The sequence below is a fragment of the Lonchura striata genome, chromosome 3, assembly GCF_046129695.1.
Source record: "Lonchura striata isolate bLonStr1 chromosome 3, bLonStr1.mat, whole genome shotgun sequence".
Taxonomy (NCBI): Eukaryota; Metazoa; Chordata; class Aves; order Passeriformes; family Estrildidae; genus Lonchura; species Lonchura striata.
The window spans coordinates 112,136,313-112,152,500 of NC_134605.1; the positions used below are offsets into that span (position 1 = coordinate 112,136,313).

General features: G+C 42.6%; 1 protein-coding gene across 1 annotated transcript in view; it reads right to left on the bottom strand.

Moving 5' to 3' along the window:
• The window catches only part of FZD3 (frizzled class receptor 3), a 55,915-nt gene that overhangs the window by 1,242 nt on the left and 38,485 nt on the right, over positions 1 to 16,188 (bottom strand). Inside the window, exons 5-6 of the mRNA XM_077782484.1 lie at positions 6,325 to 6,473; positions 4,620 to 4,853 (exon numbers count right to left, since the gene is read on the bottom strand). Of these exons, the coding sequence (XP_077638610.1) occupies positions 4,620 to 4,853; positions 6,325 to 6,473 (383 nt within the window). The remainder of the gene's footprint in view (positions 1 to 4,619; positions 4,854 to 6,324; positions 6,474 to 16,188) is intronic.

Sequence of the window (16,188 nt, forward strand, 5' to 3'; positions counted from 1 at the left end):
GAACCGGGGCTGAGACAAAGGGAACCGGGGCTGAGACAAAGGGAACCGGGGCTGAGACAAAGGGAACCGGGGCTGAGACAAAGGGAGCCGGGGCGGGAGCGCGGCAGCAAGTAAACGGATGTGGCTTGGCCAGGAGATGGGCCATGGCTGGGCTCCAGGTGTTGATCATCACCATCATCAGTGCTGATCATGGAAATCCTCAGACAGATCCATGTGAATGCAGCCTTCCCGTAAACTCTCATCAAGAATTCAACTACTCCGGACATTAAAAAAAAGAAAATCTTATTAACCTATAGACTCTGAATAGAAGAAAAGACTAAGTGCTGAAATCTTGGTCTCAGGCGGAATTTTCCCTATAAAAACCGCTTGTGCCAGGGTGGAGGTGTGTGGGCATAGGGGAAAACCTCTGCTGAGGCTGACTCCTTGTTGCACACCCAGGGTCGACCCCGGGCTCGGCTCTGTCCTTTCTGTGTGGCTGGCTAGATAGAATTTGACCGCAAATAAAATGATTTTTATTTTTAATCTGGCTGAATAAATTCTCGTTTATAACAATGGGGATTGTGAAGAACTGCTTTGACTTGTTTGTTCATCAAAAGTATGAAATTAGGATAAAAGGGGGGTCGGGGCATGGAATTTGCAGGCTTGGGCAAGGCTGGTAACCACAAACAAAGATTGTGAAAGATCTTGCAGGACTGGCTGGAACTGATAACCACAGCAGAAGGAGATCCATCACCCCCACTTGTGAAACCAACTACTGCTGGGACTGATAACCACAGCAGAAGGAGATCCATCACCTCCACCTGTGAAACCAACTACTGCTGGGACTGATAACCACAGCGGAAGGAGATCCATCACCCCCACTTGTGAAACCAACTACTGCTGGGACTGATAACCACAGCAGAAGGAGATCCATCACCCCCACTTGTGAAACCAACTACTGCTGGGACTGATAACCACAGCGGAAGGAGATCCATCACCTCCACTTGTGAAACCAACTACTGCTGGGACTGATAACCACAGCGGAAGGAGATCCATCACCCCCACTTATCAAACCAACTACTGCTGGGACTGATAACCACAGTGGAAGGAGATCCATCACCCCCACTTATCAAACCAACTACTGCTGGGACTGATAACCACAGTGGAAGGAAACCCATCACCCCCACTGGTGCTGGATAAAAAGGGACTGAAGAGAAGAAGGGTTGTCAGCTTTTGGCAGAACACAGATTCCCCAGCTGCACCCAGCGCTGTTTTGCTTGCTATCGCTTGCTGTAATTAATAAAATTATTAATTGATCTTAAAAGGCTGAATCAAATGATTCGCCTCGATTTATAACAGGGATGTCAGTGCTGCCCCAGGGCAGCTCGCTCCCCGAAGCGTCCCAGCCCCTGCTCGGGTTTTACCCCGGCGCTGTCGGGGTTGTAATTAGAGTGAAAGGATGATTAATTAAACCTTGGCCCCACCTCGGCTCAGAGCGGGGAGCCTGTGCCCTTCTTTACCTCGGCAGGGGCAGGAGGATTGGCAGACAGAGATCGGCCAGGAAAGCGCCGAGCTGACCTGGGACAGGACTGGATTCGCACACGGATCACTCCCGGGTCTGGATTCGCACACGGATCACTCCCGGGTCTGGTTTCACACACCCAGATCTGTCCCGGGTCTGGTTTCACACCCAGATCTCTCCCGGGTCTGGTTTCACACACCCAGATCTCTCCCGGGTCTGGTTTCACACCCAGATCTCTCCCGGGTCTGGTTTCACACCCAGATCACTCCCGGGTCTGGTTTCACACCCAGATCTCTCCCGGGTCTGTTTGCACACACAGATCTCTCCAGGGTCTGTTTGCACACCCAGATCTCTCCTGTTTCTGGTCTCACACCCAGATCTCTCCCGGGTCTGGTTTCACACCCAGATCTCTCCCGGGTCTGGTTTCACACCCAGATCTCTCCTGGGTCTGGTTTCACACCCAGATCTCTCCCGGGTCTGTTTGCACACCCAGATCTCTCCTGTTTCTGGTTTCACACCCAGATCTCTCCCGGGTCTGGTTTCACACCCAGATCTCTCCCCTGCCCTGCCATTAATTCACCCAGCCCAGCACACTCTGGAAATACCACGGCATTTTTCCTCTTTCCAGCCCAGACACCACCAGGCAGAGGAGATGCACCAGAACTCCCAATTTTAGCGGAGTTACGGCCGCGTGTCTGCCTGACCCAGGGGCCATCGATCCTCTGCACAACATCTGTTGGCGAGGCTGTGCACTGCCACATCTGGAATTGTTTGAGGACAGGCTGGGCAGCGCTTGGAGCGACCTGGGAGGCGGAAGGGGATTTCTTTCCACTCCCTGTTGGAACTCAGAACGTCCCTCAGACGTTTTTGGATGTTCCGGGCCCGGGTCAGAAGCATTTGAGACCCTGGCACAGCTGCAAACAGCTGTGAGTTTGGGTTTGAGCCATGGAACGAGTTACCAACCTTGCAGGGAGAACAAGAAGTCACCAAAGTTTGGATGTTACAGTAGAAGTGGTCACAAAGTAGAGGGAAGAATTTCTGAGTGCTGTACAGGGGGTTTGGTTTTGTACATGGGGGTCAGAGGTTTAAGATGGATTTGGGATTTGGGCCTGCCCTGTCCTCCCTCTTTCTCCTTCCTCACCTCCATGTTCTGGTGATGTTGGCACTCACAGATTGGTTTGGAGGAGAAAGGCACCATTTAATATAGGGAATAGGTATTGGGGAAAAATTATAAACATTTAATATGTGATGTGCCATATAAAAGAGAGCAGCAGCCCTGGGCAGGGAGAGAAGAAGAAGACGAAGACGAAGAAGAAGGAAAAGAAGAAGAAGAAGAAGAAGAAGAAGAAGAAGAAGAAGAAGAAGAAGAAGAAGAAGAAGAAGAAGAAGAAGGAAAAGAAGAAGAAGAAGAAGAAGAAGAAGAAGAAGAAGAAGAAGAAGAAGAAGAAGAAGAAGAAGAAGAAGAAGGAAAAGAAGAAGCAGTCGGGAGTCAGAGAGGATGTCAGGGTGTGTGTGTGCCTCTGCCTGAGCTGTGAGCAAACCACAGCAGCCCCAGAAGAAAATCTTTGAGATAACTTGCAATAAACTGCCTTGAGACTGAACAAGAGACTGCTGAGCCTTTCTTTGGAAGCTCGGCTTGGAGGAGAGGCTTTTCCACCACATGGAGCCACCCCTGACCTAGGAGCGAGCTCCAGCACCTTCCCACCCAAAGCCCCCCTAAAGCCCCGGGTTCTGGGAGGTGGAACGGGATTTCTTTCTGCTCCCTTCCCACCCCAATCACCCGTGGAGCCCCGAGTTTTGGGAATTTCTTTCCGCTCCCTTCCCACCCGAGCCACCCATGGAGCCCAGAGTTTTGGGAAGTGGAAGGAAATTTCTTTCCGCTCTCTTCCCACTCGAGCCACCTGTAAAGCCCCAGATTTTGGGAGGTGGAATGGGATTTGTTTCTGCTCCTTTCCCGCTCGAGCCACCCATGGAGCCCCGGGTTTTGGGAGGCGGAGTGGGATTTCTTTCGGCTCCCTTCCCACCCAAACCTCCCCTAAAGCCCTGGGTTTTGGCAATTTCTTTCTGCTCCCTTCTCACCTGAACCTCCCCTAAAGCTCCGGGTTTTGGAATTGTCTTTCAGCTCCCTTGCCCCCTGAACCAGCCCTAAAGCCCCAGATTTTGGGAATGTCTTTCCACTCTTCCCCCCCAAACCTCCCCTAAAACCCTGGATTTTGGGAATGTCTTTCCACTCTTCCCCCCCAAACCTCCCCTAGAGACCCGTGTCTCGGGAACGTCCTTCAGCCCCTTTCCCCCCAACCTCCCCTAGAGCCCCGTGTCTCGGGAGCGTCCTGGGCCCCTTCCCACCCGCGGAGCCCCATGTCTCGGGAACATCCTTGGGCCCCTTCTCCCCAAACCTCCCCTAGAGCCCCGACTCTCGGGAATGTCCTTCAGCCCCTTTCCCCCAAACCTCCCCTAGAGCCCCGAGTCTCGGGAATGTCCTTCAGCTCACTTCCCACCCACGGAGCCCCGTGTCTCGGGAGCGTCCTTCGGCCCCTTTCCCCCAAATCTCCCCTAGAGCCCCGTGTCTCAGGAATGTCCTCTGGCCCCTTTCCCCCAAACCTCCCCTAGAGCCCCGAGTCTCGGGAGCGTCCCGGGCCCCTTCCCACCCGTGGAGCTCTGTGTCTCAGGAATGTCCTTCAGCCCCTTGCCCCCAAAGCTCCCCTAGAGCCCCGTGTCTCGGGAACGTCCTTGGGCCCCCTTCCCCCAAAGCTCCCCTAGAGCCCCGAGTCTCGGGAGCGTCCCGGGCCCCTTCCCACCCGCGGAGCCCCGAGTCTCGGGAACGTCCTTCAGCCCCTTTCCCCCAAAGCTCCCCTAGAGCCCCGAGTCTCAGGAGCGTCCTTGGGCCCCTTCCCACCCGTGGAGCCCCGAGTCTCGGGAACGTCCTTCAGCCCCTTTCCCCCAAAGCTCCCCTAGAGCCCCGAGTCTCGGGAGCGTCCCGGGCCCCTTCTCCCCAAAGCTCCCCTAGAGCCCCGAGTCTCAGGAATGTCCTCTGGCCCCTTCTCCCCAAAGCTCCCCTAGAGCCCCGAGTCTCGGGAGCGTCCCGGGCCCCTTGCCCCGGTCCGGGCTGCGGCCGTACCGTCCGTCGCGCGAGCGGTGCAGGCTGCCGTGGCAGCTGCCGGCGCGGCTGTGCGCGCTGCCGGCGCGGCTGCGCTGCTCGTCCAGCACCGCCAGCTGCGTGGACGAGGCGTGCGTGGAGGTGCCCTGCGTGGAGGTGCCCCGCGACTTGCGGACGATGGGCGTGTTGGGGTCCCGCAGCAGCGACTGGGCGAAGTCCGGCTCCTGCAGCACCTGCCGGCTCTCGTTGACAACCCTGGGCAATTAATCGGCGTTAATTAGCGCGCTGCGGAAGCGGGTCGCAGCACCAACACAACAAGTAGCGGGGCTTGGCGAACAAGAGCGTTATTTACACGGTAATGCCCATGTTATTTACATTATTTACATGATAATGCCCCTGTTATTTACATGTTTTACATTATAATGCCCCTGTTATTTACATGTTTTACATTATAATGTCCCTGTTATTTACATTATTTACATTATAATATGCCCGGTTTTGAAGCGCCTCCCCTGTGGTTATTTCGGTCCCCAGTGTGGTTATTTCAGCCCATTTTCAATCCTTAAATGATGGGCCAAAAGTCAGGGAGGAGTCATGGAAAGCTTTCTGTCTTTGTGGATCTGTTTTCAAACATCTTAAAGGACAATGTTTGTTAGGGAAATTACATTAAAATATGCCTGATTTTGAAGCGCCTCCCGTGTGGTTATTTTAGCCCAGTTCAATCCTTAAGGATGGGCCAAAAGTCAAGGACGAGTCACCAAAAACTTTCTGTCTTGGTGGATCTGTTTTCAAACATCTTAAAGGACAATATTTATTACATTATTTACATTATAATGTCCCTGTTATTTACATTATTTACATTATAATGTGCCTGGTTTTGAAGTGCCTCCCCTGTGGTTATTTCAGCCCATTTTCAATCCTTAAGGATGGGCCAAAAGTCAAGGAGGAGTCACCAAAAACTTTCTGTCTTGGTGGATCTGTTTTCAAACATCTTAAAGGACAATATTTATTACATTATTTACATTATAATGTCCCTGTTATTTACATTATTTACATTATAATGTGCCTGGTTTTGAAGCGCCTCCCATGTGGTTATTTCAGCCCATTTTCAATCCTTAAGGATGGGCCAAAAATCAAGGAGAAGTCACGGAAAACTTTGTGGATCTGTTTTCAAATATCTTAAAGGACAAAACCTACCCACGGCCACCACAAAATCACACGGATTGCCTCTGAATCGACGCCAACCTCAATCTAAATTAATTTCAGCCCTGCTGAAGCTCTGAGAAGTTCTGATTGTCACTTTACCAAGCTGCTCTTCAGCACCAGTGCACAAGGGAGAGTAAAGGCAGAAAACAGCTCCCAACTGCAACCACGGCGAGAGGAACCTGCATTTAATTCCAATTTAAAGCTCTGATTCAGCTGGCTGGATGCACTTTTATAAATAAAAAGTTTCTATTGCACCTCTCAGTAAGTAGTTGCAGTTTATTTGATGCTTAATCCTTGTTAAAAACATTTTGAAGATGGGTAAATTTAGATTCAATTTGGGAACAAAGAATATTTAGGGAGAAATAAGGGAATTGTTGAGCTGTTGCCCGTTTTGTCCTTCCTGGCTGCATTCTGGATAGAGATTTTTCCATCCATTGCTGTTTAATCTCATGAAAACCCAACCCAAACCCCCCCCCGGGGCAGCAAGGGAAGGGCTGATGTGTAAAATATCCGTGCTCACTCCTTTTTCCTGCGCCCGTGGAAGAAGCTGGCCCACTCAAAACAGGTTTTCTTGCTTCCAACCCAGAACACCGAGGGGATCCCGACCACCAAGGCCATCAGGTACTTCATCAGGAACAAGATCAGGTCTGGGCGGCTCATCTGAGTGACCTGGAGGAGAAAATGAGAAAAGGGAGATTATTTAGATTATTTACCACCCATCCCGGCTGGTTTAGATCATCCCTCCCTGCCTTTGTTGCCTGGCTCAGACAAAAGGCTCAGCTGCTGGCAGCTCCTTGACTTTATTTGTGTTTCTGCTCTTTTGTCCGTGCCCTGAGTAATCCTGGAATGTTTTCTCGGGAGAGTCGTTCCTTAGATGGGATTAACCTGCACGGGACCAGGTGCTGGGGCTGCTCCTGGGAAAGCTCCGTGGAAGCTTTTGTTCTTTATTCCTTTATTCCTTGGGCTTCCCGAATTCCAGGCTCTGGCCGGGTTCGAGCGCCTGGTTCTTCCCAGCCCAGCAAAACTTCCCCTCTCCAGGGAGATCGGCTGAGCCCGAAAACGCTCACCAGATCAATTCTCCCGAATGTTTCCACGCCCAAAGGGTTTGTTTGGAAAAGGAGACCCAAGATTTTCATTCCGGGGGGATTTTTGGAATGGATAACCTGGCTCGAAAATGGAACCTTCAGCCAGAACTTCAGAGCGCCTGGGAGAGGCGCCGAGCTGGGGAGGGAAGGAACCAACTGGTGGTGGTGGTGAGGAGTCCCCTGAGAGAGGAATTCCAGCCATTCCAGCAACTGGGAGAACTGGGAGCCAGGCTGGGAGAGCTGGGGGTGCTCCCCTGGAGGAGAGAAGGATCCAGGGAGAGAATTGGGACAAGAGATGGAGGGACAGGACCCAGGGAATGGAATTTGGGAAGAGAAGGATCCAGGGAGAGCTCAGAGCCCTTCCAGGGCCTAAAGGAGCTCCAGGAGAGCTGGAGAGGGAATCTGGGATAAAAGATGGAGGTAACAGGACACAGGGAATGGCTTCCCACTGGGAAAGGGGGGATTTGGATGGGATTTGGGAAGAGAAGGATCCAGGGAGAGCTCAGAGCCCCCAGGAGAGAATTGAGACGAGGGATGGAGGGACAGGACCCAGGGAATGGAATTTGGGAAGAGAAGGATCCAGGGAGAGCTCAGAGCCACTTCCAGGGCCTAAAGGAGCTCCAGGAGAGCTGGAGAGGGAATTTGGGATAAAAGATGGAGGTAACAGGACACAGGGAATGGCTTCCCACTGGGAAAGGGAGATTTGGGTGGGATTTGGGAAGAGAAGGATCCAGGGAGAGCTCAGAGCCCCCAGGAGAGAATTGAGACGAGGGATGGAGGGACAGGACCCAGGGAATGGAATCTGGGAAGAGAAGGATCCAGGGAGAGCTCAGAGCCCCTTCCAGGGCCTAAAGGGGCTCCAGGAGAACTGGAGAGGGAATTTGGGAGAAGGGATAAGGAAGGATTAATTACAGCTGGTTAATTGGGGGAGAGGCCCAGGAAAAGATCCCAGAAGCTGTTTGAGACAGGGACTGTGCTCTGTGAGCCGAGGTGAGGCTGGAAAACTGGGAATTCACAGGGAACAACCAGCCCCCCTTGCAGGAAGCTGCTCTGGCCCAGAGGGGCTCGAAGGTGTGGGAAAAAGAACGGCTGAACACGGAAATTTGGGGGGAAAAAACACTTAAAAGGGTTTGGGGGGAAATTTTGGGGAAAAAAAGCCATTTAAAAGGGTTTAATCTGAGTAATAGGGAAGGAATACTGCACCAGCCGTGAGGGAATTCCATCCTCTGGAGAGCAGATTTTGGGATGGCTCCAAACGGGAATTGTGGGGACAGGATCCCTGATCCTATATTGATGAGGAAATTTGGGGGGAAAAACCATTTTAAAGGGTTTGGGGAGGAAATTAGGAAAAAAAAACACTTAAAAGGGTTTTATCAAAGGAATAGGGAAGAAATACTGCAGCAGCCGTGAGGGAATTCCATCCTCAGGAGAGCAGATTTTGGGATGCTTCCAAACAGGAATTGTGGGGTCAGGATCCCTGATCCTGCATTGATGTGGAAATTTGGGGGGAAAAACACTTAAAAGGGTTTGGGGGGAAATTTTGGGGAAAAAAAACACTTAAAAGGGTTTAATCTAAGTAATAGGGAAGAAATATTGCAGCAGCCGTGAGGGAATTCCATCCTCAGGAGAGCAGATTTTGGGATGGCTCCAAACAGGAATTGTGGGGTCAGGATCCTTGATCCTGCATTGATGTGGAAATTTGGGGGGAAAAACACTTAAAAGGGTTTGGGGAAAAAATTGGGGAAAAAAAAACCACTTAAAAGGGTTTTATCTAAGGAATAGGGAAGAAATACTGCAGCAGCCATGAGGGAATTCCATCCTCAGGAGAGCAGATTTTGGGATGGCTCCAAACAGGAATTGTGGGGTCAGGATCCCTGATCCTGCATTGATGTGGAAATTTGGGGGGAAAAACACTTAAAAGGGTCTGGGGAAAAATTTTGGGAAAAAATAACACTTTAAAAGGGTTTAATCTAAGTAACAGGAAAGAAACACTGCAGCAGCCGTGAGGGAATTCCATCCTCAGGAGAGCAGATTTTGGGATGGCTCCAAACAGGAATTGTGGGGACAGGATCCCTGATCCTATATTGATGAGGAAATTTGGGGGGAAAAACACTTAAATGGGTTTGGGGGGAAATTTTGGGGAAAAAAAATCACTTTAAAGGGTTTTATCAAAGGAATAGGAAAGAAACACTGCAGCAGCCGTGAGGGAATTCCATCCTCAGGAGAGCAGATTTTGGGATGGCTCCAAACAGGAATTGTGGGGTCAGGATCCTTGATCCTGCATTGATGTGGAAATTTGGGGGGAAAAACCATTTTAAAGGGTTTGGGGAAAAATTTGGGGAAAAAAAAACCACTTAAAAGGGTTTAATCTAAGTAATAGGGAAGAAACACTGCACCAGCCGTGAGGGAATTCCATCATCTGGAGAGCAGATTTTGGGGTGGTTTTGTGAGATTCCAGCCAGGAATCAAAAATATGAAAAAATGATTGCAAATAATTCTTACAATTACAAAGCTCTCAAAAATCCGCCCTGTTGTTATTTCATCTGGTACTAAGTGGAATAAATTCATAATTCCTTCATGCAGGTGACATTCATTCTTTTTTAAATTTAATTATTTATATTTACATTTAATGTCTGTCCACGGGGTCTTAAAGGCTTTTTGACAATTTAGGAAGAGTGAAAAATATGAATTTAAAAGTGCAGGGTTGGGTTGGGTTAGATTTGTTCACCTGGAATATTCAAATTCCACATTCCACCCCAAAATGCAGAATATTTTCCACAAGGGTCCTTATTTAGGGAAATTCTCCCTGACAGGGAATGTGCCCCTCAAGGGCATCAAAACCAAAATTGTCACTTTTGGGAAGGGAAAATTGAACCAAAATTGTCTTTTTTTAGAAAGGGAAAATTGGACCAAAATTGTCACTTTTGGGAAGTCAAAATTGGACCAAAATTGTCACTTTTGGAAAGGGAAAATTGAACCAAAATTGTCTTTTTTATAAAGTGAAAAATGGACAGAAATTGTCATTTTAAGAAAGGGAAAATTGGAGCAAAATTGTCACTTTTGGAAAATGAGAATTTTTCAGGATTCCCATTTTCATTTTTCTTCTCGCAGAGAGGAGAGGATGAGGGAATAATCAATGTATAAAATCAATATATTGCGTCCAATATAAAATCAATATATTCCTTCAATATAAAGTCAATATATTCCTTTAGTATAAAATTAATATATTCACTCCAATATAAAGTCAAAATATTCCTTCAGTATAAAATCAATATATTCCCTCCAATATAAAATCAATATATTCTCTCAGTATAAAATCAATATATTCCCTCAGTATAAAATCAATATATTCCATCAGTATAAAATCAATATATTCCCTCCAATATAAAATCAATATATTCCCTCAGAGTAAAATCAATGTATTCCCTCCAATATAAAATCAATATATTCCTATAGTATAAAATCAATATATTCCCTCAGTATAAAATCAATATATTCTGTCAGTATAAAATCAATATATTCCCTCCAATATAAAATCAATATATTCCCTCAATATAAAATCAATATATACCCTCAGAATAAAATCAATATATTCCCTCAGCATAAAACCAATATATTCCCTCCAATATTGAAATAATTCCCAAATTGAATAATTAAACTAAAATTATGAGTGTGTAATTTAAATAAAAGTTTGTAATATCATATAGTCGCAAACGTAGAAGTTTTAAAATATAGAAATATATAAAAAACAAGATTAAAGTTTAAAAACAAAAGCCTTCAGAAGTTTAAATCATATTACGGAATTAAATAAAAAATGGTTGTTAAATTCAAAATAAAAATCATTTAGGTATTATTTCTTATTCAAGTAATTTATCCTTAAAAAAAACCTTATGAAGGGAGAAATGAAAATTCCATTTTTGATTTATTAAAAGAAATTACTGGAAAAGTATAATGGGGTAATTTCCTTTTTTTAGATAAAAATGGGTTAATTTCCTTTTTTTAAGATAAAAATGAGTTAATTTCTTTTTTTCTTTTTAATAAAAATGGATAATTTCCTTTTTTTTAGATAAAAATGGGTTAATTTCCTTTTTTAGATAATTTGGGAATCCTCAGGGAATTTGGGAATCCTCAGGGAATAAATAAGTATAAATAAATATGAATAAATAAGTATAAATAAATAAGTATAAATAGGTGTAAATAAATATGAATAAATGAGTATAAATAAATAAGTGTAAATAAGTAAGTATAATAAATAAGTATAAATAAATCAGTATGAATGAATAAGTATAAATAAATAAGTATAAATAAATATGAATGAATGAGTATAAATAAATAATTGTAAATAAATAAGTATAAATAAATCAGTATTACTGAAAAAGTATAAATAAATAAGTATGAATAAGTATAAATAAGTATAAATATGTATACATAAATAAGTATAAATAAATAATTATAAATAAATAAATAAGTGTAAATAAATAAGTATGAATAAGTATAAATAAATAAGTATAAATATGTATACATAAGTATAAATAAATAATTATAAATAAATAAGCATAAATAAATATTAAATATAAATTAATATAATATTAATTAAATAATAAATATATATATTAAATATAATAACAAAGGTTATTAATGATTATTTCTAATTAAAATAACTGCACTGGTATATATTCAATATAATAACAAGGGTTATTAATGACTTATTTCTAATTAAAATAACTGCACTGGTATATATTAAATATAATAACAAGGGTTATTAATGATTTATTTCTAATTAAAATAACTGCACTGGTATATATTTAATATAATAACAAGGGTTATTAATGATTATTTCTAATTAAAGTAACTGCACTGATATATATTCAATATAATAGCAAGGGTTATTAATGACTTGTTTATATATATATATTTATATTACATTAATATATAATATTAACATAATAAATAAACACAATATTTATAAATTATTATAAGTCATTAATATTATACATTAATAGAATTAATATTATAAATTAATATTATAAATTAATCATTATTAAACATTCACTCGGCTTTTGTTGCCGCTTTAATCACAATTAAAGAATCAGTGGGAAAAGATTTTCTTTAATCACCAAAATCCTTAAATTTATTTATTAACCCAGGAAAATGGGGAAAAATGGGAAAAAAATTGGAATTTTTGTCCACAAAAATGGAGAAATCGCCAAGCCGCGTGTGTCAAGACAGTATTAATTTATTAATATTAATAATATTAAAACCCACTGGTCCAATGTTGTCAGAAAATGCATAAAAATTTCAATATGAAGAGGAATAAATTCTATTTTAATAAATAAACACCGGCCAGGGGTGGGTGAAAAAAAAAATAAATCCCATGAAACAGAAAAAAATGGGGAAAAAAATGGGAAATCCTGGATTTTCTTTGGGAAAACTGAGGGGAAAAAAAAAAAAATGGGATTTTTGTTCTCAGGTCCTGAATTTTCTTTGGGAAAATTGGGAAAAATTGGGATTTCTCCTTTCTTTGGGAAAAATTGGGATTTTTCCACTCGGGTCCTGAATTTTCTTGGGGAAAATAGGGGAAAAATGGGATTTTTCCTTTCTTTGGGAAAATTGGAATCCCAGTGGGTGAATTCCCACAAAAAGGCACCTTGAGGCTTCCTCCAGTTGGGAATATTCTTAATTTTGGGAATATTTAGGATTTCAAGCAGCCAAATAAATACAGTTTTTGGGTTTTATCTGACCAAATTTTCCACTTGGGAATATCTCGATTTTTGGGAATATTTCTGATTTTAGGCAGCCAAACAATGCCAGTTCCTGGTTTTTATCTGACTAAATTTTCCATTTGGGAATATTCCTAATTTTGGGAATATTTCTGATTTCAGGCAGCCAAACAATCCCAGTTCCTGGTTTTTATCTGACCAAACTCTCTACTTGGGAATATCTCTAATTTTGGGGAATATTTCTGATTTTAGGCAGACAAATAATCCCAGTTTCTGATTTTTATCTGACCAAACTCACCACTTGGGAATATTTACAATTTTGGGAATATTTCTGATTTCAAGCACCCAAATAAACACAATTAATGGTTTTTATCTGACCAAACTCTCCATTTGGGAATATTTCTAATTTTGGGAATATTTCTGATTTTAGGCAGCCAAATAAACAGAGTTAATGGTTTTTATCTGACCAAACTCTCCATTTGGGAATATTTCTAATTTTGGGAATATTTCTGATTTTAGGCAGCCAAATAAACACAATTAATGGTTTTTATCTGACCAAACTCTCCACTTGGGAATATTTCCAATTGTGGGAATATTTCTGATTTTAGGCAGCCAAACAATCCCAGTTCCTGGTTTATATCTGACCAAATTCACCATTTGGGAATATCTCTAATTTTGGGGAATATTTCTGATTTTAGGCAGACAAATAATCCCAGTTTCTGATTTTTATCTGACTATATTTTCCATTTGGGAATATTCCTAATTTTGGGAATATTTCTGATTTCAGGCAGCCAAACAATCCCAGTTCCTGGTTTTTATCTGACCAAATTTTGCACTTGGGAATATTCCTAATTTTAGGAATATTTCTGATTTCAGGCACCCAGATAATCCCAGTTCCTGGTTTTTATTTGACCAAACTCTCCATTTGGGAATATTTCCAATTTTGGAAATATTTCTGATTTCAAGCATCCAAATAAACACAATTAATGGTTTTTATCTGACCAAACTCTCCATTTGGGAATATCTCTAATTTTGGGGAATATTTCTGATTTTAGGCAGACAAATAATCCCAGTTTCTGATTTTTATCTGACCAAACTCACCACTTGGGAATATCTCTAATTTTAGGGAATATTTCTGATTTCAGGCACCCAGATAATCCCAGTTCCTGGCTTTTATCTGACCAAACTCTCCATTTGGGAATATTTCCAATTGTGGGAATATTTCTGATTTTAGGCAGACAAACAATCCCAGTTTCTGATTTTTATCTGACTAAATTTTCCATTTGGGAATATCTCTAATTTTGGGAATATTTCTGATTTCAGGCAGCCAAACAATCCCAGTTCCTGGTTTTTATCTGACCAAATTTTGCACTTGGGAATATTCCTAATTTTAGGAATATTTCTGATTTCAGGCACCCAGATAATCCCAGTTCCTGGTTTTTATCTGACCAAACTCTCCATTTGGGAATATTTCCAATTGTGGGAATATTTCTGATTTTAGGCAGACAAATAATCCCAGTTTCTGATTTTTATCTGGCTAAATTTTCCATTTGGGAATATTCGTAATTTTAGGAATATTTCTGATTTCAGGCACCCAGATAATCCCAGTTCCTGGTTTTTATCTGACCAAATTTTCCACTTGGGAATATCTCGATTTTTGGGAATATTTCTGATTTCAGGCACCCAGATAATTTCTGTTTTTATCCGACCCCAGGCTGGTTGTGGAGGATCCCCAGCTGCAATTCCCACCCGCCCTCTCCCTCTGGGGAATTTTGGAATTTTCCAGAAGGAATTCCCGTACAATAATCTTTTTTTAACCCCTCATTTGCTGGCGCCGGGGGGAAAAATCCTCTCTCCATTTTGCTCTCAGAAATGTGAGAATTTTGTTAAATAACATAAAATCATAAAAATGTTATTTCACCACAAAACTCCACATTTCCCCCTAATTTAGGGGCTAAGGATAAAATAATTTTTTCCCCCCCCAGCTTTGGGAATCTGTTTGTTATAAATCTGGATTATTGAATATTTATGGGAAGCGTGTTTAGTTTAAGGAGGGGAAAAAATAGAAATTGAGGGGTTAAAAGTTCCCATTTTTTTCATTATCCCAACCCTCGTTTTTGAGGTTTAAAAATGATTTTTTTTTTTTGCTCAGCGTTTTGCCTCCTCAAAAGCCTCGTTAAATGTCACTAATTTAAATGTTTCAATTTATATTCCAATAAAAATTTCCTTTTTTTTTTTTTTTTTGGGCAGGTGTTGGAAATGAGTCAAGGGAAAGCCACGTGTCCTTCCTACCCTTTTTAAATTTTTTTAATTTTTTAAAATTTTTTTCTGTTTTTAAGCATCAGCCAGTTTGGAGAGATTAAAAGCTGCAGCAGTGAGGATTCAATCCAACCCAGGAACTGCAAATTGCCAAAGATTTCCTGCCATAAAAATAATCCCACATTGGATGGGAGGGAGGAGTCCCACCCTAATAACAGAGAAAAAAACCCCCAACAAAACAGAAAGGGTTAAAAGGTAATAAAATTATTATTATCAAACCTAAACCAAACCTTTAATTGATATTTTATTGCATTAAATGGGAGCTTTGGTGACTCAATGCTTCGGAGCCAAAATGTTAATTTTTAAATATCCCTCTGCGCGCAGCTGTAAAATAGAAATTTGCTCTGGAAATAAAAGTTCCCTTAAAATAATTTGCAGCAAATATCTAAGGAATGTCATTCCAAAAACAATCTGCCATTTTGGCCCAAAAGCAGGCAATTGATCCCAAAAATAATTTCTTTTCAACAGCATCTGGATAAACCAGTGGAGAGTTTGATCTTAGGGCTCTTAGAGGCTTCTGTGCCTGTGATAACTCAATTAAACCCAGCAGATAAATCTCAGTTTATTGGAAAAAAAACCTCAAAGCTGAGGTTTGCAAGCTCTGGGTGTCTTCAGAAGAAATTCAACTTGGATTTTGTACAAATGTTCCCAGAACAAAATGAGCACAAACCCCCTCTGGGCCACCAAAAACCCAAAACTGCTACAGGCGAACGAGGATTAAAGGATGAAAATTGAGTTTAAATACCAAAATTCCTCCCCAGCACAACTGCCAACGACCAAAACTAAACTCACCGAGCCCTGGACTTGAGGTTGGTTAAAAATAAGATTTTTATATATTGTGGAGGTGCCACAGGGCCCAGAAACTCCAGGGAAAATCACTGAGCAGCTGATGGGAACTTCTGGAACCCTGGACTTGAGGTTGGTTAAAAATAAGATTTTTATATATTGTGGAGGTGCCACAGGGCCCAGAAACTCCAGGGAAAATCACTGAGCAGCTGATGGGAACTTCTGGAGCCCTGGACTTGAGGTTGGTTTAAAATAAGATTTTTATATATTGTGAAGGTGCCACAGAGCCCAGAAACTCCAGGGGAAATCACCGAGCAGCTGATGGGAACTTCTGGAGCCCTGGACTTGAGGTTGGTTAAAAATAAGATTTTTACATCTTTGAAGGTGCCACAGGGCCCAGAAACTCCAGGGAAAATCATGGAGCAGCTGATGGGAATTTCTCAAGCCCTGGACTTGAGGTTGGTTAAAAATAAG